Source organism: Pan troglodytes, chromosome 17 (assembly GCF_028858775.2).
Source record: "Pan troglodytes isolate AG18354 chromosome 17, NHGRI_mPanTro3-v2.0_pri, whole genome shotgun sequence".
Classification (NCBI taxonomy): Eukaryota; Metazoa; Chordata; class Mammalia; order Primates; family Hominidae; genus Pan; species Pan troglodytes.
The window spans coordinates 79,878,625-79,901,243 of NC_072415.2; the positions used below are offsets into that span (position 1 = coordinate 79,878,625).

The 22,619-nt window shown below is 37.9% G+C and overlaps 2 protein-coding genes across 4 annotated transcripts in view; one reads left to right on the forward strand and one right to left on the reverse strand.

Annotated features, from left to right (window-relative positions):
• Positions 1-14,990, forward strand: part of DOK6 (docking protein 6) — a 441,226-nt gene extending 426,236 nt beyond the window's left edge. Inside the window, exon 8 of one of the 2 annotated variants that reach the window (XM_512169.8) lies at positions 7,137-14,990. In XM_512169.8, coding sequence (XP_512169.2) covers positions 7,137-7,276 — 140 coding nt within the window. In that variant the 3' untranslated portion in view covers positions 7,277-14,990. The remainder of the gene's footprint in view (positions 1-7,136) is intronic. The other variant, XM_024350936.3, reaches the window with a different exon arrangement.
• Positions 5,310-22,619, reverse strand: part of CD226 (CD226 molecule) — a 144,192-nt gene continuing 126,882 nt past the window's right edge. For both annotated transcript variants that reach the window (XM_063795848.1, XM_016933865.4), the window contains exons 7-8: positions 8,171-8,282; positions 5,310-6,161 (exon numbers count right to left, since the gene is read on the reverse strand). In XM_063795848.1, the coding sequence (XP_063651918.1) occupies positions 5,908-6,161; positions 8,171-8,282 (366 nt within the window). In that variant the 3' untranslated portion in view covers positions 5,310-5,907. The remainder of the gene's footprint in view (positions 6,162-8,170; positions 8,283-22,619) is intronic.

The window sequence follows — 22,619 nt, forward strand, 5'->3', positions numbered from 1 at the left end:
ATCATTTACAATAGCCAAGACAGAGAATCAACCTATGTCCATAAACAGATGAATGGATAAAGAAAATGTGGTACATATACACAATGCAATGCTATTCAACCATAAGAAAGAATGAGATCCTGTCATTTGCAGTGACATGGATGGAACTAGGGTCATTATGTTAAGTGAAATAAGCCAGGCACAAAAAGACAAATATTACACGTTCTCACTCATATGTGAGAGCTGAAAAAGTGGATCTCCTGGAGATAGAGAGTAGAACGGTGGTTTCCAGAGGCTTGGAAGGGAAAGTGGAAGAAGGAGATAAGTGACGTTGGTTAATGGAAACAAAAATACAGTCAGATAGAAGGAATAAGTTTCAGTATTCCATAGTATAGTAGATAAATTATAGTTAACAATAATTTATTGTATTTTTCAAATTAGCTAGTAAAGAACTCCAATATGTCCAACACACAAAAAGAGATAAATGCTTGAGATGATGAATATCCCACTTACCCTGACTTGATCATTACACATTCTATACGTGTTTCAGAACATCATGTGTTCTCTCAAAATATATGCAACTGTAATATATTAATAAAAAATATACAAACATACATTTAAATAGTAAGTTTATTTATTACAAGATATTGTAGAGAGCCCTGGGTTGCTTCTACTTCCATCTGGTTTTCACATTTACTTAACTGCCCAATTATTAGATACTCTGTATGTATTAGTCCATTTTCACACTGCTATAAAGACATACCCAAGACTGGGTAAGTTATAGAGAGAAGACATTTAATTGACTCACAGTTTTGCGTGGCTGGGGAGGCCTCAGGAAAGTTACAATCATGGCGGAAGGGGAAGAGTCACATCTTCCTTGGCCTCAGGCGAGAGAGCAAATGATCAAAACAGGAACTTGCCAAACACTTATAAAACCATTAGATCTTGTGAGAACTCACCCACTATAGCAAGAACAGCATGGGGGGAACCAACCCCATAATCCAGTCACCTCCCATCAAGTCTCTCCCTCAACATCTGGGGATTACAATTCAAGAGGAGATTTGGGTGAGGACATAAAGCCTAACCATATCACCATAAGAAGCTTCTGGGCCGGGCGCGGTGGCTCACGCCTGTAATTCCAGCACTTTGGGAGGCCGAGGTGGGTGGATCACGAGGTCAGGAGATCAAGACCATCTTGGCTAACAGGGTGAAACCCCGTCTCTATTTAAAAATACAAAAAAAATTAGCTGGGTATGGTGGTGGGCGCCTGTAGTCCCAGCTACTGGGGAGGCTGAGGCAGGAGAATGGCGTGAACCCGGGAGGTGGAGCTTGCAGTGAGCCAAAATCGCACCACTGCACTCCAGCCTGGGCGACAGAGCGAGACTCCGTCTCAAAAAAAAAAAAAAAAAAAACAGCTTCTGGCCCCCAATTCATTGCAGTAAGAGCCTGTGAAATAAATAAAAGGGCTCTCTTCTGTACCCAAGTCGTTCCTTCCATTCTGTCCTCCACCATCCATCCATGCTTACATCTGCAGCCTGCCCGCTCCTTTTTCCTCTAATGGCTAGAAGCTACTTGTTAAAGGATGACAGCGTCTCCTCGGTGTCTATCTAGGCCCAACTGTTAATGCTTTGACTTGGGCTGCTTGTGTCCTCATCAGATGACTTTGTTATTTATTTATCACATTGTTTGTTGTTTTCTTTGTTATTTATAGGGACAGTACCCTTTTATCTCCCCCAGATTCTAACAAAGTAATAAAACACATAAATTCCAACTATTAAATAGCTTTACCAGGCCCATTGTCTTTTACCAATTAATACTGCAAGTTTTATGCTTTGGGATCTTTCTGACTTTCTACAAAAACAATTTCCTTCATAGTATATATCAAGAATAAAATCAGTGTTATTAAGATAAAAATTCAGAGACTAGCCAAAAGGGAACCCTTGTTGGTCATTCTGTGTCAGCAACAATGCATTTCTTAATTCCTCGGGAAGGAGAGGATATTCACAATGTGTTGTCAGTCTCCATTTTTTCTTCCATTCATAATGTGAATCTCTGGTCTTGCATTTCAATTTGATTGTTATTTTCTACTGAATTTGTGCTCCTTCTAGTTCATTATGGGTTTGGATTTTTTATGATACAGCAGGGAAGCTTCTTTTTAAGGCTAGAGTGGTTTTGCTTTTATTGTGTGATACTCTTGAGTTCCTGGAATTAGAGAGAGGGTCATATAATTTTGGCAGAATAAAGCAAATGTTTTAAATGTCTCTGTAGCCAATATATTTTCTTATTTATGGAATGGGACTACATTTCTAGGGCATGTATACATACCCTAGTGAGAAGCTGGCAGGTAGTGGTAGTATGAATGTCATTTCAGAGTATACTTGAACTACGAGATAAATGTGATATGTTTTTTTTTCCCCAGATTGTCAACATTACCTAGATATATGGGTAGAAAATAGTATTTTCTATTAAAACAAACATGAATACACAATAGATTAGCAAAGGTAAGAGGACTTTTAAAATAAACCAGTAACCATTAACAATTTTGTTGCTTTTAAATTGTAGCATCCCTTAGATTCCAAAGGTACATATTTGCCTTATTTGTCTTTAGTGGGTGATCTGGAGGAAAAGTTTAGGAAGCATTTAACTAGAGTCCTTGTATAGTGTGATGAGCAAGGCTATTGCATCAGGTTTTTAATTTAAGCCACAGAGTTGATTTTTATTTTGTTTTGCTTCCATCAACACTGTCTAGGGGCATAATTCAAATGAACATTGAAAAAATGCTTAATTATTTCTTTTTTATTCTCATACTCATTGTTGCCAAAATCAGACAGCATTTACAAAACCTTCATATATAGAGTACTGACTGAGGTATGCTATTTTTGTAATATGTATTAAATAGCATCATTTGTGAATTATCTGTAAAGGAACGGTTGCTGTAAGAAAAATCATAATTTAATTTCTAATTAGACTAGAAATTCTTCACAGAGGAGGTGAAGAAAGCGATGCTGACCTTGAGGGGGAAAATATTCTAAGTATGTCATAGTGAATGTCTTAGTCTTTTTTGTGTTGCTATAACAGAATACCACAGACTAGGTAATTAATAAGAAAAGAAATGTATTTGTTACAGTTCTGGAGACCGGGAAGTCCAATATTGAGGGGCCCACATCTAGTGAGGTCCTTCTTCTTGCATTATCCTATGGTGGAAGGCTGAGGGGCAAGACAGGATGAGACAGCAAGAAGGAGCAGAACTCACTTTTATAGCAAAGCCACTTCTGTCATAATTAACCCACTTCGGTGGCAATGAAATTAACCTATTCATGATGACAGAGCCCTCATGACCTAATAACCTCTTATTAGGCCCCACTGCCCAACACTGTTGCATTGAAAATTAAGCTATCAACACACAAACTTTGGAGGACAAATGTGAACCAATTACCAGTGAGAGACAGCATATTGAGATGGTGGAGAAAGCACAGGTGTTGAGCAAAAAAAAAAGTGCAAGAATATCACCCCTTTAGTGCAGAAAAAAGAAAATTAACATTTATTGCCTATCTGTCATACTAGGTGTCTCCTATATGTTGTTTCATTTAAATCCTGAAAATACCTTGGGAAACTATATTCTCCCCATGCAGAAAAAATGAGGCTCCAAAAGGCATGGAAGAACTCAAGTCTGTCTGTTTCAAAAGCCCATGGTAGTGGGGGAGTTTGCACACTGTGCAGAGGAAGTTATTTGTGATTATTGAAGTGACATGTACAGTTTTATAACATGCTCTTCTAAGCCCCATTGGCTTTCCTCTGTGACCCCGTATAGCACTGGCTGTATGGACTCTTGATTTGATGTTTATTGTTGTCTGTCTTTGACCATCATTCAAAACAGCATGTGGACTCTAAAAGTCATACTTCCACACTTCGCCTTTCCTGTGGAGCCTGGAATTTTTTAATAGATGATGGTTAATATTAATCGCATGATTGACTTTTTACATCTAAGATTCTAGGATTTAAAAAAACGTGTTAATAAGCAAAGTCTAATTTGAATTTTCTTTTTTATATTTTTTTATTATAACTTAAGCTTCACTTCTCAGCCCACAAGTAGTGTGAATTAAAGCTGCCTCAGCATTTGTTCTCTTTCAGATATGTCTAAAACTTTAAAAAAAAAAAAAAAACAGGATAAAACCAAGGCCAGGAGCATTATCTTAATATTATACTTTCCAGCTATCTTATGCTGATAAATGCCAGTATCCCCAATTACAGAAACTATGAATTGTCATCTAGAGTCAATGGTAAGATGAGACAAAATCATCAAAACTTTTAAGTGCTTTTTCCCATATCAGCTTAGTGTATCAGAACTTTGTCATTTCATCATGCCAAAATGCCACCTCCTTAGGGAGGCCCTTGCTGACCTCCCTAGTTACCAATCCTATTTGGCGATTACCATGACATGGTGGCAGCACTTAGCATGGATTAACTCATTGATTTAATACTCAAAAGGATCATATAAGCTAAGTGCCACTATACCATCCAGAATTTTTAGATAGGGAAACAAACCCAGAGATGAAGTAATTCCCTTAAGATGGGTTACAAGCTAGGAAGTAGCAGAGGCAACATATATACCTGGTGTTCTAGCTCCAGAGATCCTACTTCTAACCTCTAACTACTCCCTTAAAATCTCCCCTAGCCCCTCCCCTAGAGCCTCCCCAGCTCCTCCCCCTTCCCTAATCCCTTCCCTAGCTGCTCCCCTAACTCCTCCCCTAGTTCCTCCCCTAATTCTTCCTGCAGCTCCTCCCCTAGTTCATGACCGCTTCTTTCCCTAGCCCCTCCATTAGCTCCTCTTTCCCTAGCCCCTACCTTAGTTCCTTCCCTAGTCCCTCGAACTCCTCCCCAAGCCTCACCCCTAGATTCTCCCCTAACTCCTCCCCTAGATGTTCTCCTAACTCCTCCCCTAGCTCCACTCCTAGTCTCTCCCTAGCTCCACTCCTAGTCTCTCCCTAACTCCTCCTCTAGCTCCTCCCCATCCCCTCCCATGTCGTTCCCCTTGTCCCTCACCTAGACTCTCCCTAGCTCTTCCCCAATCTCTCCCTAACTCCTCCCCTAGCTTCTCCCCGAGCCTCATCTCCTTAGCTCCTCTCCTAGTCTCTCCCTAACTCCTCCCCTAGTCCCTCCCCTAGTCTCTCCCTAACCCCTCCCCTAACTCCTCCCTAGCACTTCCGCTGATCCCGCCCCTAGTCTCTCCCTAGCTCCTCCCATAACTCCTCCCCTAGCCCCTCCCCTGGTCTATCCCATGACTCCTTCCCTAGTCTCTCCCTAGCCCCTCCCCTAACTCCTTCCCTAGCCCCTCCCCTGGTTCCGCCCCTAACTCCTCTCCTAGCTTCTTTGGTAATCACTACCTTAACCCATCCTTTAACCCTCTTAACTCCTCCCCTCCTCTGCCCTGCTTCATTTTTCCTTCACTATATCATCAGGGTCTTGCAGGAAAGAAGATGCACTCAGCTGAGATTAAAAGAATTTGATGAGGAGACTGCTTCAAGAGCTGGGGGAACCGATGAGAAAATGCAGACATGCGCAACAGCAGGAAGCATCACCACCCTCAGGCCTGCGGGCCAGGCGAGGAGGAGTGCGGGGCAGGACCCTGGGAGAGAGGGGAAGGAGGGACTAGTAGAGCCTCCAGGCGCCGTGGGGCAGAAAGTTCTGGAAGCTCAGAGGACTGGCGGTGGCAGAGCCAGGGGCGTGGGGCAGGAGGTGCGAGGGAAAAGCCCCTCTTCTCTTTGATCCCCTCTTGCTGAGCCTGGTGCACTTTCCTTGACGTGGACAGCAACAGAATCCAGGACATAGTGAATCTAAAACAACTTTTTTTTAAATGCAAGATTTTTCTCTCAGTATTTTGACATTTCAGTGGTTCTACCGCTAAGTGGTTAGGTGGTTCCGTTCTAATTAGCCTTTTACCACCCGGTTCATCCGAGTTTCCTCCCTGCATCCCAAGCTTCCCACAGTGAGAGAGTATTTTCCACGTCGCCAAACACACCTGGCAATAGAACAGGCTGAAAGCGAGTGACATTGCCAAGGACAGAGCCACCTGCGGAGCCTGACACAGAGATGGTCGGTGCTCGGCGTTAACAGATTGTCTTCTCTGTGTTCCTCGCCCAGGCGATCAGATGACACACAAATCAGACTCAGCACAGCCCCTCCTTTGGGTAAAATAGAAACTCTGAAAGAGCATGACTTACTACATCTATTTTTCTTCTCCCTCTAAGCTCATCCATTAGATACAAGTCATTCTCAAGTATGAAGAATAATTGCTGGCTTAAAAAGGATGAGGGGGAAAAAACAAATAAAGATGAGGAAACGACTGGAAAGTTCATCAGAAGCCTTAGTTAGCATGCATGCGTTTCTCTGTACATTGTTAGCATTCTGAAAAGTTTTCGGTAATCACTTCTGTTTTCGGTTTGCGATAGACTATTTCTCATGCAGGGGTGCAGCTGAACAACCAAAAGCATAGACAGAATTTTCTTTAAATGTATTTTGTATGGAATTTAACTTTTGGCCATTTTGGTAGCCATCGAGCTTAATTGTTTGGGTTAACCATATCATGAAGTGAGTTCAGTGACGGTGACTCACACACCGGCTAGGATAAGTCAGAATCTCTACCTCTATCATTGTAAAAGCTTTCTTCCTGATAATTCACGGTTACTGCTTAGGGTAAAGCACAGCTTGCCTGTTCCCAGAGATTTTAAGAAAGTGTGTAATTTGCTTTTATATGCTGAAATTGAGCATAAAGGAAAAGAAAGCAGCTTATAGGCTCTCCATTAAAAACAGCTTTTTCTGGGGAAAAGCTTTTCTGCTTTTATTTCAAAAGTTGAAGAACAGCAGAAGTTTCAGATTCCCTAGAAAATCTACCTAGCTCTCTGGCATCCAGAATTTTTAGCAAAGTACATTTGGAGGAAATATTGAGCTCTGAATACATTTTAATTCATCAAGGATCAAGGCAACAAGATTGCTCAATTTTTACCAACTTATCTTGAGCTCAATATTGAGGATATGAAAGCTGCTGCCTTGTTTATTGTTCTTAAAAATATAGATAGATAATAGATAGATGATAGATAGTGTATCTTTTGTGCTTCTGAATCTGTTTCTCAGTAGAGCTCTCCTTTCTTCCTCTCTAGGTCATGGGTTTGGTTCGTCAAAGATGTCTCGTGCACAGACATTTCCCAGCTACGCCCCAGAACAGAGTGAAGAGGCCCAGCAGCCGTTGTCGCGGTCCAGCAGCTATGGATTCAGCTACAGCTCCAGCCTCATCCAATGACACACAGAGAGCCGCTGTTGACTAGAGAGACAGTCTGTCCTGGACCCGTCTGTGGGGTCATTACCCTCTGCCTCCTGGAAGACCAATTGCAGTACAAATTGAAATGGGTCGGCTCTAGCCCCAGTCCCATTGGAAGGTTAAAAACTGGAGTTCTGCTTCCTTGATTCAGTGGCTAAGTCCTTTATTTATTGAATTTCTTTGGGGGAATCTATGTTTTACATAAATAGAATCCAAATCGTATGAACAGTTATTTAAATAAACAAAATTCTTTGGGTCTGACAGTAACAGAAACCTCAGCACTGGGAAAAGTTGCCCACGCTGGGGTATGCCTGGGTGATGGGCACCTCTCACTGACCTCACAGCGCAGTCCGCCCATCTGAGCACAGGGTCTGTCCTTAGACATAATGGTGACCCTCCACAAGCTCTGGCTTTTAAAGTTCTGACAGGGATAAATACAGTAAGCTCTGCAAATGACATCATAGCTGCATATAAATAAACCCAGTGACAATTAAAGGAACATGAAATTCAGAACACACTATTAAGCAGGGCCCTGTAGCTCTACTCGTGTGTGTGTGTGTGCGTGTGTGTGTGTGTGTGTGTAGACAAATGGATATTGCTATATCCATCTATATATAACAAGTATATATCAAACGTGCTGAGGGTGACAGGATATGCTCACTAAAATTGTTGAAAACCATAATTTGGTGCATTAAAATTAAGATTGTTATGTTGAATAGCTATTTTTAAAATAGTGCTGTAAAAAAAAAAAAGGCTTCTTATTAGCAAAAGTATATGTAATCCAGTCTGTTCCTAACAAGTGTAAGCAAAAATGTGAGAAGGGGAACATTCAGAAGCAAAAGAACCAGTCTAGCTGTCCTACACATCATGTCATACCCTGTCTTTCTGGTGAGCGTTTCCTTGTTGCTGACAATGTTGCTCCCTGTGGCCATCCATCTGAGCTACGTGAGGAGGATTCCATGTGAACGCCGATCAGCTTCCATTTAACCTTGAGAGAAAAGAGAGGTTCTAAATGAAGAACTCTTTAAGAAAGAAATAATACACCCATAAAGAACTCAGCTATTTTGCAGTAAAGAGAAGAACAAAATGGACACAGGATTGTGGATATCAATATTTAAAATGTCATAGATGCTGTTCTCAGACAACCACTGGGGGCTTGTAATTTACTGTGTAACCAGAACTTGCAGGGCTTTATTTTTTCTTTTACTGGACACAGGTTGTCTGAGATTATAAGAAATAAAATAGATCAATAATTTTCATCATCCCTGACACTGATTACAAACCTACAGTGTTTAAAGGGAGGTAGTGAATTCCACGGAAACTGAAAGAGTTTGGCTAATTCAGGTCAACAAAGATATATTTGCCCTTAATTCTGGAGTTAAGTAAAAATAAAAATTATCCTGCCTGAATCATCTGATGCTTTTTGCCTAAGATGGTTATCTCTCAAATACTCTAGGGTGGGTTTAAAGAACAGTGAGCTCAGGTCATGCAAGATGAGAACCCAGGTTTTTTTTTTCTTAATAGGAAAATTTTTTAAACTATCCAAATTAGTCTGTTGAAAGGGTACCTTTTTTGCTGATCTCTGATGAGTTGTCTTTTCATCCCTATCTGTAGCTTGAGTGCAGATTGACAATTCATTTCAGTGAATTACTACCGAATAAAAGTGGTTCTGGATCCCTCCTAGATAAATGTGCACTTACAGCAACTACCTAGGCTCTCCCAATCACTCCACTAGGTATGAAAACCCCATCAAGATACTAATCATAAGAGTTAATGTGGCTGCAAAAAATAATTATCCTAAGCTTTCAGGGATAAAAAGAAAATTACCCAGGTTCTCTGCACTGTGAATTTTGCCGACACAGCGGAGGAGCAGATGACTGGTTCCTACGACTGTACAGCCTTCCTTGAAATCATAGCTTTTGGGGTTAAACACTTGTGAATTTCTTTTGCACATGGCATTTGCTTTTGAAATGCCTTTAGTCAAATACACCAGAGCAACTCCCAGCTGAGACCATTTGAGCACAGTTCCTAGTGGGGCCACATTCAGAGCAAGCCTCTCGCCGGCTCACTCAGTTGAGCTGTTGCTTAGACACCACAAGTTTCTACAAGGGACTTATGGGGAACGGCCCTCAGGGGTCCTGGTTCACATCTCAGCTTTATTCATGTGCTGGAAGCACAAACAGCGAGTCCAGGGAGGGATTCTGCTAATTAGATGAGTCTGCTCTTGTGTCTCTTTCTTAGGAGACAAATACCTGTATGTAATTGCTTCAAGAACTCCATTTGGTTCTGATCATTACCAATGAATATAACTGAAGGAGCACCAAAGATCAGGCATAACCTCGGGCCAGTTCATTCTGAAAATGATGTCGTAAAAAGAGTATGTGTGAGAGAAATCTACTTCCCAAGTTTTTAACCAGATCTCGTCACAATGAGGAGAATGCTATAATCTATCTCATGGTACATTTTTGGAGCTTAATTCTAGCATACTCCTCCAAGTACACTCACAATTGTAGCTGAGTCAAGACTGCTAAATGAACAGATAGGAGAACTTATATTAGACTAATATCCTTCACATGAAGCAGAGTTCATTGTAATAAAAACGGCAAACAGATAAATCTTCTACCAAAACCAAAGATGGAAAGTCACTGCACCAGTCTCCTGGAACTTCATAAAATCAATTTCACTGGAGCAACCAGAAGGGTCATGGATATGTATACCACTCGCTTGGGCTCGTAGGTTTTTGACTGGGGATGCCTCTACACTTTGTAAGTCATTTCTCCCTTCAAAAATTGTATTATATCTTTAATATATGTGTATTTTTCAATGTGAGGGAGGAATTACTATGAACCAAAGATATCTTTTGGCTCCTTCTGAAAGTGACTCAGTTTGAATTCCATTCAGATTTGTACAGATAAATAGATGGTCACCATTTCTGCATCAGGTTGGAAGAGACCAATGATAAAGGAACCCAACGTAAGGAATAGCAGTTCTGAAAACAGACAAAGCCTAAAGGAGGTATCCATTTCACTGAGAGATTACACGAGGGGACTTATTTTTTATGTTCCCAATTTTTTCTTCTGATAATATTAATCAATGTACACATGATTGACGCATGATATTACACTTAAAATGCAGGAAAGTACAAAACAACCTTGATCCAATAGTTTCCTATTCTGGGGGGTGGGGGCAGAGGTGGAAAAGAAAACACATCTTTCACTTACTTATTGAACAAACAATAAGCACTCAGAACTAATTTATTTATGCAGGTTGCAAATATGTATGAAGCAATAGGTTCTGGCCACTGCCACAATTTGAAATCAATAAAATAAGAAATATATATTTATATATGAGGGAAGACGCTGTTTGATAGAGCATGTGAAATCAATGGAAACATATTTATTAAACGTAAACCTCACCTTTTTCACCAAATAGTAACTAGAGAACTAGTCCTAGTATCTTGCGTAATTCTTCTCTGTCTTCATTGGGAAATTATGTTTGAAGATCTTTCATCACCTATAAAATGGTGAGCCTCTTGTACTTTCTATTCAGTATAGAAAGAGTAGACTGATAAATAACTTTACATTGTTGGTAGTAGTTTCTACAGATCCAGTTTATTGCATGTCGTATCTTTATTGTAGATATTAAAAACACATGATAAAAATTGATGTGTGCCCCTCCTTGTTTGGCCAGTATCAGAAAACTTTGTAAAAAAGCATGGGGACCCTACTCCCTAGATTATTTGAGCCATTTACTAAAATTGGCCATTAGTGATACAGTGAAAACAAGCTAAGGAAATGATATTCTCCTAAAAAGTTATATTCCAGTTTTGATTATTATAACACAGCACAATAAATGGGCAGTATACATCTAATGGAACTGAGATTTAAGGCTTTAACAATTCGTGTTTTAAAATATTATATTGAAGACTGCACAAAGAGAAAATTATACATGTTTCTCCAATCCTGTGATCATGTCTGTAAATACCTTGCAATTTCAAATTACTTCATCCGTCATTAACTATATGATCTCCCAAACACAGCCTTCTCAAAATCGATAAAAATTTGCCACTGAATATGCATTAATAGCTATAACAATGGGTGACATGCCACACAAATTTAGCTTATGAAATTTATGGGGTGTGTGTTTGTAGACTATGAAATGTATGAAGTGCAGTCTCCCATGGAGAGAATAGAGAGGCAGGATGGCAACTAGTCATGAACGCAACAATTTAGGTTAAATGATAAAGAATACAATGAAATGTCCAGAGTAACACTTGGTCTCTACCTTTCTGACATTCTAACCCAAGGCCAGTGTCATGGGCTTGGCTTTCTTCCCTGTCGCCTCATACTGAGTATGCAATTTACAGAGGACATCTGTTGCTTTATGTCTTAAGGCCACTAGAGGAAGTCACTACATTCCCAACAAAGATGTGTCTTTCGGCTTAGTGAAAAACACTTAACAAGAAACAATGTGTAACCAAGTCCCCACAGTAAAATGTGTCTTCAGAAACATGAGAATCACTTTTATATAGCCAACCTCATTTGAATTTTATCATGAACATAAATTATCGGTGAGACTGGTGTGCGAGGCTGGATCTGTGAGACGAGAACACACTCTCATGTGTGCATTGTCTATAAACATATTTGGAAGATTGCCCACATTTTCTCTGCGGACCTGCCACAAATCCTTACCTTCTTACTGAAGAATGTGAATATTGTAGCATTCGTGCAATTATGCCAGCAGAAGAGGCACTAGACAGTTTATAGACTCTTATGGAAGTTGGGCACATTTCCTAGGCAGGTGGAATGCTAGCTAGATCTAGAAGCACCCTTAAAGGTCATGTAGAATCAAGGTCCCACTTTATGTTTCCCTTGGGAGAAAACTGAAACCCATGGATGCTGTAATTTGCTTAACGGCAAAGAAAGAGCCAAGAATTGTTTCTCGTAGTTCCAGGCTCCTGATCTAGGAATGTTTCCTTGGCTCCATGGCATCTCCCAGTTTGACATAGTGGGAGCTGAGAAATGCCATATGGCCTCAAAATAAATAAACCCTTGTACATTTAAGTGTTTTCCCAGATTTTCAGATGCCGCTACTCTTGCTGAACTCATCACCAGCTGTATCAGTAGAGAGGTGTTATGGGGCAATTCATTAGATTTCTGGTAGGTCATGAATGGTTGGTATAAGCTTTATTTACTCATATATTGTCATCCAGTTCTTTGAAATTCAATCTTATCCTAAAGTGGTAGTCAAACTAAAACACATTAAGTAGGTGTTTGTGTTTAGCAGTCCTACTAATTCATCACAATCACATAGTAATTGTGATTATAATTTTTGGAATCTTTATCACTTTCTAGCACTTTACGGTGTCATTATTTATGGCATTTTTAACAACTTTGTTGCATAATTGATAACATCAGGGCTACATTTTTTTCATGTGAGCCTCAAGAAGCTTCCATTATCAACAAGAATTGGGGAAATGACTTTTTTACATTATAATACCTTATATATTAGGTTTTTCCTGATAATCTTCAGTAGACAATAATTTAAATTAACTAAAGTTTAAATAAGAAATATGTTAAAATTACTAAATAATATGAAAACCACATTATACTTGTAATTTTCAGACACTTTTCTCCTACCTTAAGATTTTAACATCTTGTAAATATTAATATTTGAAGGGGAGAGGAAAAATACATTTGTAGTAGAAATATTCCCTCTAACAATTCTGTTTAACTAGTAAGTTTTTTTAAAGTTATCTTCCATGCCTGCTTCCCTAGTCTGAACTCCACATTCCAGTTGTCAGAAGAATGAATGGATTTAAATTTTCTAATCATTATTTTGGGCCCATGTTAGCAGTTGAAACAATTAAGTTCCTCACTCTTTCCTGCTTTTAGGATGATTTTAGACTGTGAGCATAAAATCAACCCTTTCTGTCAGCACAGAATTGAACATCAAATGGAGCAAGGTCTACACTCTCAGCCTGTAGCTGTGCTAATGTTAGGATTGAATTGTTATATTAATTCCCTCAAGAGACCCACAGCCTCAAAAGAGTTGCTTATTATCAGATGTCTGAAATTCAGAAACCCAAAGTCAGGCAAAGAAGGAAACTGAGATAATGATTTAATTTTTTTAAGTCACTGCAGGATTTCTCTCAAAGAAAACATCTGAAAATGGTTGAGAAAGTAGTTCCAGATCATTAACTATTTTACAGAGGGACTGAAAGCCAGGGAAAATAAAGAACAGAATGATAGTAGTATCTTGATATTAAATTTGCATCAGAAATGAGCAAAATATGTCAATATGAAATAATTTGAAATCAAATTCAGATTCACATGTATAGTGCATAGTTCAAGAAATAATGCTTACTCTTGTAAAAAAAAAAATATATATATATATATGTATCAGCGGGTAGAGTGGGGGAGCTCCAACTTTGTTGTGAAAACTGATAACAGAGTATGATTCTTTCCAGTTACAAAATACTGTATTACTTTAGTTATAGCAAGCAGTACATAAATGACATCAACAACTCAGGCTGCTCCCTGACATAAAAGCCAGTTCCATCTTTACTGCAGATGACAGGAGACTTTCCAAGACCTGCAGAGGCCCCCTCCACCCCAACCTTAGTGCATGCTCACACACACACACACACACACACACACACACACACATTTTTGGCTTTTGACCCACTCTGTGTGTTCCACTGAAGTTATCTTTTCCTTAATAGAGTCACACAGAATTACCCCATCCTGCAAAATCCTTATCCCTATGAATCTTTAAAATATATTAAATAATGTGTTATATATTTGCTTTTTGTAAATCTTTATTTAATTAATTTATATATACTTTGTGAAGTCTTATACTGTACATCATAAAGCGATGTCATCTGTAGTTGGTTCAATATAATGTTTATGATCATTTTGATAAGAAATAACTTTGGACATTAGGCCCTTGTTAAGAAATAAAACACCCATTATAAATTTGCTTCTGTTGGAAAATACATGATTTGGCATACTTCATTTTTAGTAACAATCTATTCTAGATAAATGATAATTTGGGGACATCTGTACTTAAAAACTAGCTGAACTACGTTTTGGGATGAGATGCAAAGCAACAGCTGTCCCTGGAACTGAAATGTGAATTTCTAGCAGAACAGAAAATATTATAATAATGAGGCAATAATAAAATTAGGAAATTAAATTATTTTTAAATCTGTCTGTGTGATTTTTCCCCTTGGTAAAAATACATGAAATACATAATTGAAAAATTACCTTCTTCTGAAGTCGTAGTTTTTATCTTAACCATCAATAAATAAACCTAATCTATTGTTAACAATGTCTTATTCATAATTCTAAAAAATTTACAAATGATATTGCTATGAGGTTGTGCACTATTAAAGTTTGCTCCATCACTTAAAGGTAAAGCAGTTCAAAAATACTACTTTACATCACAACTTTGCATGACTGAGATTTTGAACAACTAAATTGATGGTTTTACCCACAAGTTATTTCATAAAGCTAACACTGTAATATTACTTGGTTTTCTTATACTTTTGTTATCATGTGATGAAATGTAACTATGTAATTAAACAAAATTCTGACAATCATATTCTGCTAATGTTTAAAATGTTACTTATTCCTTCACTTATTAGCTTGCTATTTTGAAAATAAAGTGAAAGAAGGCCCTTTATTAAATGAAAGGTTACCGATAATTTATTATGTATTTCCAATGTTTTCCTAACTCCATCTTTTAATATAATTGAATTTTTATTAGGTTGACTCTGGTTTGAAGGAATTATAGAATTTAATATGGAAAATGACACTAGAGATTAACACTTTTGGATATCCAGGCCGGGCACGGTGGCTCACACCTGTAATCCCAACACTTTGGGAGGCTGAGGCGGGTGGATCACTTGAGGCCAGGAGTTCAAGACCAGCCTGGCTAACATGGTGAAACACTGTCTCTACTAAAAATACAAAAATTAGCTGGGCGTGGTGGCAGGCACCTGTAATCCCAGCTACTCAGGAGGCTGAGGCACGAGAATCGCTTGAACCTGGGAGGCGGAGGTTGCAGTGAGCTGAGATCGTGCCACTGTACTCCAGCCTGGGTGACAGAGTGGGACTCGCCCTCAAAGAAAAAAAAAAAGATATCCAGAGAGCTTAACTGGCTTGCATAATGTTGCACAGCTAGACAATGGCTTTTCCTACAGAACTCTGCTAATAGCCAAAAAAAAAAAAAAAAAAATTGAAAATAAACATCATTTGGTAGATAAAAATTTAACTTCAAAAGTGAAATGCATGCAGCTGTGACTATCATGCTGTTATCAATGGCTTCTTTTATTTTTCAGCCCATGATTAAGTAGCCTTTGCCACTCAGATTTAGACCTGTCTAGAAATACACTTACAGAATCTGTTTTTCACACTTAACCTTTAAATATTAGCTGGACATTTCTTTTTTTTTTTTTTTTTTTTTTTTTGAGACGGAGTCTCGCTGTCACCCAGGCTGGAGTGCAGTGGCGCGATCTCGGCTCACTGCAGGCTCCGCCCCCCGGGGTTCACGCCATTCTCCTGCCTCAGCCTCCCGAGTAGCTGGGACTACAGGCGTAGCTGGGCATTTCTTATGGGCTTACTAGATTAATTTGTTATGAGTATTTTTCCTTTTAGAGAATAATGCTTTTAAAGAGAGTGTGAAGCTTCAATAATATCAGAGAAATCAAACCAGGTGAGAGAAAAGGAATCAAGCAGTCAGTACTGTTAAAAATGCCCTTCAATGGGTAAGTCTGGGCCAAATTCATGAATTGAAGAAAACAATGAAAAATGTATGAGACCTTTCCATTTTATGCAGCCAATAGAAGTTTGAAAAATGTTCAGGGGTGGCAATGATGATGAAATCACCCATTCTTTGTCAATATTGAATGAAATACAGCTTATTCTGAATATGAATTTTTAGTGATACATTTTCGTAACAAATTGGTTGTATGAACTTGATGAATTTTCTTTCCCTTTTTGTCACTATTAAAATCATGGAGACTATATTTACTTGGGAAAATGTATTTAGAAATAATGTAAAGGTTTATATAAGCTTAGAGCTAACATCAAAGAAGGTATTTAATAAATATACGTCACGAGGCACAGCTCAATAGCAATTATGCTGCTATTTTCATAATGTACAAAGAACATCAACTCTTTCTACTTCCAGTTTAGTCAAGAAATATATTTTTAAAAGATTTATCTAATATTAGCATCCATATGGTGAATTATTAAAATAAATATTTGAGTAAGAGCTGCATAGAATATCAAAACATTCATGGAAGTATGAATTACACTAATATGTAGGTATCTCTAGGGTATTAGCCTGCTGATTTCATCTGATCTCAAAGGCCAGTCAATCACTACTTTTTGCGTAATTGCTACCTCCAAAACATGAGTGGAGGACAAACAATATCTCCTGATCTTTGTTCTTGCCTCCTTTTAATTCCATTTGATATGCATCAATGACAGTATGGAGCTGTGACAGCAAATATGTACATGGCTTTCTGTAGGAGACATGAAAATGGATAGAAGTAAGGAAGGAAGGAAGGCAAGAGAGACCATCCTCACTAGCTCCCTAAATTCCTTTCTCAAAGCTATGTCTGAACTTCTCTTCCCTTCTTCCTCCTCCTCCTTCTCCTCTTTCTCTTCCCCCCCGGCCACCCCACCCAACAAATAGGCTGCATTTTAATCACAAAAAAATTATTAGACACACAGTCTAACCTAACTCCAAAATTGTCTCTTGTTATTTGAATTGTATAAATGTTTTAAAGCCTCTTTTTTAAAAAAAGAAAAAATTTATTAGATGCCATAATCTAACAGAACTCCAAATGTATCTGTTGCTACTTGAGCTCTATACATTTTTAAAACCTCATTTTAAAAAAATCCTCTATTTCTTCCTCTCTTGACACAAACTTGCATATAAGACAAACATACACTCATTGTCTTTTTTTTTTTTTTTTTTTTTTTTTTTTTGAGATGCAGTCTCCCAGGCTAGAGTGCAGGGGCATGATCTTGGCTTACTGCAACTTCCATCTCCCAGGTTCAAGCGATTCTCCTGCCTCTGCCTCCCAACTATCTAGGACTACAGGCGAGTGCCACCACAACCAGCTAATATTTTTGTATTTTTAGAAGAGATGGGGTTTCACCATGTTAGCCAGGCTGGTCTTGAACTCCTGGCCTCAAGTGATCCACCCGCCTCAGCCTCCCAAAGTGCTGGGATTACAGGCATGAGCCACCACTCCTGGCCTCATTGTTACTTTCTATTCATGTGTGAATTACAGAGATCCATTCTAAATATTCAATACTCCCTGAATATTTGCAAACTTTGGTTATGAGAAAGCCAAAGGGGGAAAATATTATTCCAAAATTCAATTTTTAAAGCATGAGCTGAATGTTCTAATTACTGGGAATTCAAAAATGGGTAAGATTTGGTCCCTTCTGTAAGATTTGGCTCACCATCCGGAGAGGAAGCGTATTCCTCAAGCCATGAGGCAGGTATACTTAGTCTAATCTTGCTTAATGACTGTCCTTTGAGTACCATTTGACTTAAGAAATTCCTTTCTTGTTCCAATATCTATTAAAAGTTACAGATAACCTGCTGTTTTTAGGTAACCTGCTGTTTTTGAGGCTTACGGTTTTTAACAAATCCAAGTACACTTCAAAGAGCCAAATATAGAGCTAGAAATTCATGCTACCCCCCAAAAAATAAATTAAGACCACTGCTCAGAAATAACCCATTTTACTTACTGTAACTAGTCACTTTACTCTCATCAGAACAATCTAAAGAAAAATGTTACAAGAAATAGATTTAAAATGTTCTACTCAGCTCTCCTCTCCTCCCTCCCTTCCTCTCCCTCCTCATATCTGACCCTTTTTCTCAATAGTGAAAAGGGATGGCATTCTAAATTCTAAAATGCATGGATCCTCAAGAGACCTGACTAGGAAATGTAACTAAAATGGAATTGTTATAAGTTTAGAATTTGTAAGTGGGATGAGTAGGCATTTAATGGGAGATAATGTCCATTGCATTTTTAAGATTATGCACAACTTAGACTGATTTGGGGTGGCAATTGATATCTCAGGTAAAACCAACATTACATATAGTACAAAATGTTCTCTAAATTCATGAACAAAACATAACTCCATCCTTCATGTGACATTTGTAGTGTCCACCTCTTTAATGGAGATGTTAAACACATAGGTATCTAAGAGACACTATACGCCAAGAGATGTTACATGATGGTGTTTTACCTTGTAAATGATAACATGTTGATGGTATGTTTAACCATGTGTTTAACTTAAGCTTATGGGTGGGGTTTGGGACATTATTTTTAATATATAAGAACACTGTGATCTCTCATGTAGTTCAGATCATTACCGTTGACTATTTAGTAGAAGAGATCGCATTTGACGTTTTTTGTTTCTATCTAGACACAATATTCTTCCTGAAGCTAAAATGCCATGTGATTCTTACTGGTCAGTTATTATTTAAGCTTTTTCTTAACCTGGAAAAGATAGTAACATGTTTTGGGCAGTATTGGGTTTGTTTGTTCATTTGTTTATCTATACTAACAGAAAATATTCAACACTACTTCCACTAAACTGTAGAGAGAAAAGGGGTTCAGCTTTAAGAAATTATTAAATGATCTGTTTATAAAAGCTTTGCACTATTTACATATGACCATATGGAGTGAACAAACTATGAGGCAAGTCTGTAGACGTAGGTCTTTATTTCACATTAAAATGACTCTCACACATTCTTTAAAAACATTCCACAAACAAACGTTGCATAAAAGGCCTCAGGACGTATAGACCTTCTGCCCTCTGTTGTGTTCATCTTCCTTCCTATTGTGTTTTTTTCTCAGAAGCCTAATATCTAAATATATAGACATAGAACCCTTGACAATGCTTTACTTCTGTGGCTCCTCTTACCCATGGAGTCTTCTAATTCTCATTTACCTTTTGTGCAACTAAACCTTAAAATGAATTAATATTGAACACATATGATGAGTGAAACACCACCATGTGACTCATATTTCATTTTAACAGAATTTCCCCCAAAAAATGCTTATGAAATCTGGTGCTTTAGACTGAGCTCTGTGATGAGTGAGCATCCCCAGCAGTTCATCTTTAGTTTATTTCCAATCGCATAGACTTGACATGTTATCTCCTTGTGGCTTGTGCTACAAATTTTCCTTATTACATTTTGCCTCTGGACTTGAATATTTGTATAAGGCCTGATGTTGATCCAAGCACAGACAGTGAAACTCAGTATGATCTACTCATCTTCAGTTTGATGTCTATACTTCATTTCATATTTATTTAAAAAATAAATATGTGCTTCATTTTGGATCATGATTTATAAAAATGAGCCAAAGAGCAGCCTAGACGAGAGCAAGTCATATGGAATGGAGTCCAGCAACAGGAACCCTAGTGCAGTATCAGAAAGTCAGGGCAAAGAGACAGGTCAGAAACCACGATAACAAAAAACATATGTGTTAAAATGTTTATACATGGAGATCGACTTCTGCCTTTAGTGTCATCATGTTAAGAGCATGGAAGATGTTGCTGCCATGCTTATAACAAGACAAAGCTGGAAAGTTGGAAAGCTGAAAATCAATGACTTTTCTTAGACCTATTAGAGAACCAAGGTCCTGAGCAAACTGCCACCCCAAAATCTGGAGATACAGATACATCCAGAGAGATACAGCAACCAATAGCCATTTATCTGGAGTCAAAGCACTGGAGCCATAAACTAGTATGAGCCTTTATATGGTAAGTTGGGTGAATTGCTGGCATCTGTTTGTGGACTGGTGTGAGCAAGAAACCCATGGGAGCTGTGCTCTTGAGGCACTCCACACATTCAAGGGCTTTTCCAGTAGGAAACTCCAAGGTTCTCATTATGAGGATCCAAGAAAAATTTCCTCGTGGCTCTGGCAACAGATAGAGAGGGACATCCATTGAGAAATAAGCCATGAACCTTCTTGGTAACAAAGATGGAAAGGACTCTGCCAAGCACAATTCCCAAACCTCATCCCAGCCCCTGAAGTCTCCCTGTCCCACTTAAGGAAAGAGGGAAAATAACAGTCAACAGGGGGCAGGCCTTCAAAGAAATATATTGGGAATGCTGCAGCCAGGAAAGGGAGTTGAGGATGAGGAAGCAATACCACTGGAGAAGCTCTGTGAATGTCCCAGACACAGACCCACTGAAAGACTGAGATTTCACTGTAAGATTATAGAGCACTCTCCTTTCCCACAGCTTAGTACTACACCAACAGGGTTCCAGTATAGTAACAGTGAATTGCAGAGGAAAGAGCTGAAAGACAGAAAGTCTCTCTGAAGAGGAGCACTTAGGGAAGACTGAACTCAAGAAGGGGAAAAACACATAAACAAACAAAACAAAGACACTAGAGGAATTTGAAGAAATTTAGCACCTATGGTTATAACAGACTTTAAACACAGTCTAATAGTTAGTCAGATTAAGATAAGTCTGCAAGCTAAAGACTTATTTACCTGTTCCTATTACATAACACACCAGATCTGGCTTGCAACAAAAAATTCAAAAAAAATGTCAAAGAATGTCAAAAGGCAAGAAAAGTCATGGTCTGAAGAGATAAAGCAATCATTGGAACCAGATAGAGACATGACACGTGTCAGAATTATCAGACATGGAACTTATCATTAATATGTTAAGAGCTCTCATGAAAAAAATAGACAACAGATGGATAATGTAAGAAGAAAGATGGAAACACTAAGAAGGAATAAAAAAGAAATGGTAGCAATAAAAAACATAGTAATAGAAAGGAAGGATATCTTTGATGCAATTATCAGTTGACTTGGAACCCCGAAGGAAGAATCAATGACTTTGAAGCTAGGCCAATAGAAACTTTTCAAACTAAAATTCAAAGAGTGGGAAAAACCCAGAATATTCAAGACTATGGAATAATTGAAGAAGAAGAAAGAATGGAGCAAAAGAATGTTGGAAGTAATAACGTCTGGGAACTTGCCAAAATTAGTGATAGACACCAACTCAGGTAGCTCAGATAACACTAAATAGAATAAATACCAAAAAAAAAGAGGGGAAAAGGAGAAAAACCTAGGTTGATCAATGAAAGATATGCCAAGAGAGAAAATTAAATCATGTAAAAACCCCAGTTAAAATCAGAGAACACAGAAAAAGAAGTGAGGATAAAAAAGAAAGAACGAGTGCAAGGATAGAAAAGTTACAAACAGTAGATATTAATCCAACTATATCAATAATCACTTAAATTTGAATAATCTAAATGTACCAATTAGAAGTGGTGGGTTTAAACACACAAAAAAGATGAATGTTAGAGGTGATAGATACCACGATTACCCAATATGATCATTACATATTGTATACAGGTATCAAAACATCACATGTACCCCCCAAATATATACAACTCCTATATATCTATAACATTTTTAAGTAAGAAAAGTGGGGGAATTACAAATAGATGCAACTATACATTGTCTATAAGAAAGGCACATTAAATATAAATATTTAGATAATTTAAAATTAAAAGGATAAAGATGTGAGATGCTAATGTTAATTTTTTAAAAAACTGAAAGTTATGTTAATATCAGAAAAAGCAGACAGAACAAGAAAGATTATCAAGAATAAAAGGGACATTACATGTGGTAAAGGGGTCAATTCTCCAAGAAAACCTAACGATTCTGAAAGTATATGTACTAACAAGAGTATCAAGATACATGAGACAAAAACTAACAAAACTGCAAGGAGAAATAGAAAAATCCACTATTATACTTGCAGTCTTTAACGAGACTTGATCACTTGATCTGTCAGTATGTGATAGATCAAGAAGAGGGAAAATCAGAAAGGATATAGATAATCTGAACAGTGGTATCAATCAGTTTAATCTAATGGACATTTGTAGAATATTACACTCAACAGCAGAATGAACATTCTTCTTAAGATCACATGAAACATTCTACAAGATAGACCATATTCTGGGCCATAAAATACACCTGAAAAATTTAAAAGAATAGAAATTATACAAAGAATGTTTTTAAAACATGATGAAATTAAGTTAGAAATCTGTAAGAGATATAAAGTAGAAAAATCCCAAAATATATAGAGATTAAACAACACATTGTAAATAATTCATGGCTCAAAGAAGAAATATCAAAAGAAATTTTAAAATATTTTGGACTAAATGAAAATAAAAATAGAGCTTACCAAAACTTGTGGAACAAAGTGAAATTTATAGCATTAAGTGCCACTATTGGAAAAGAAAACAACATATAAAATCAAT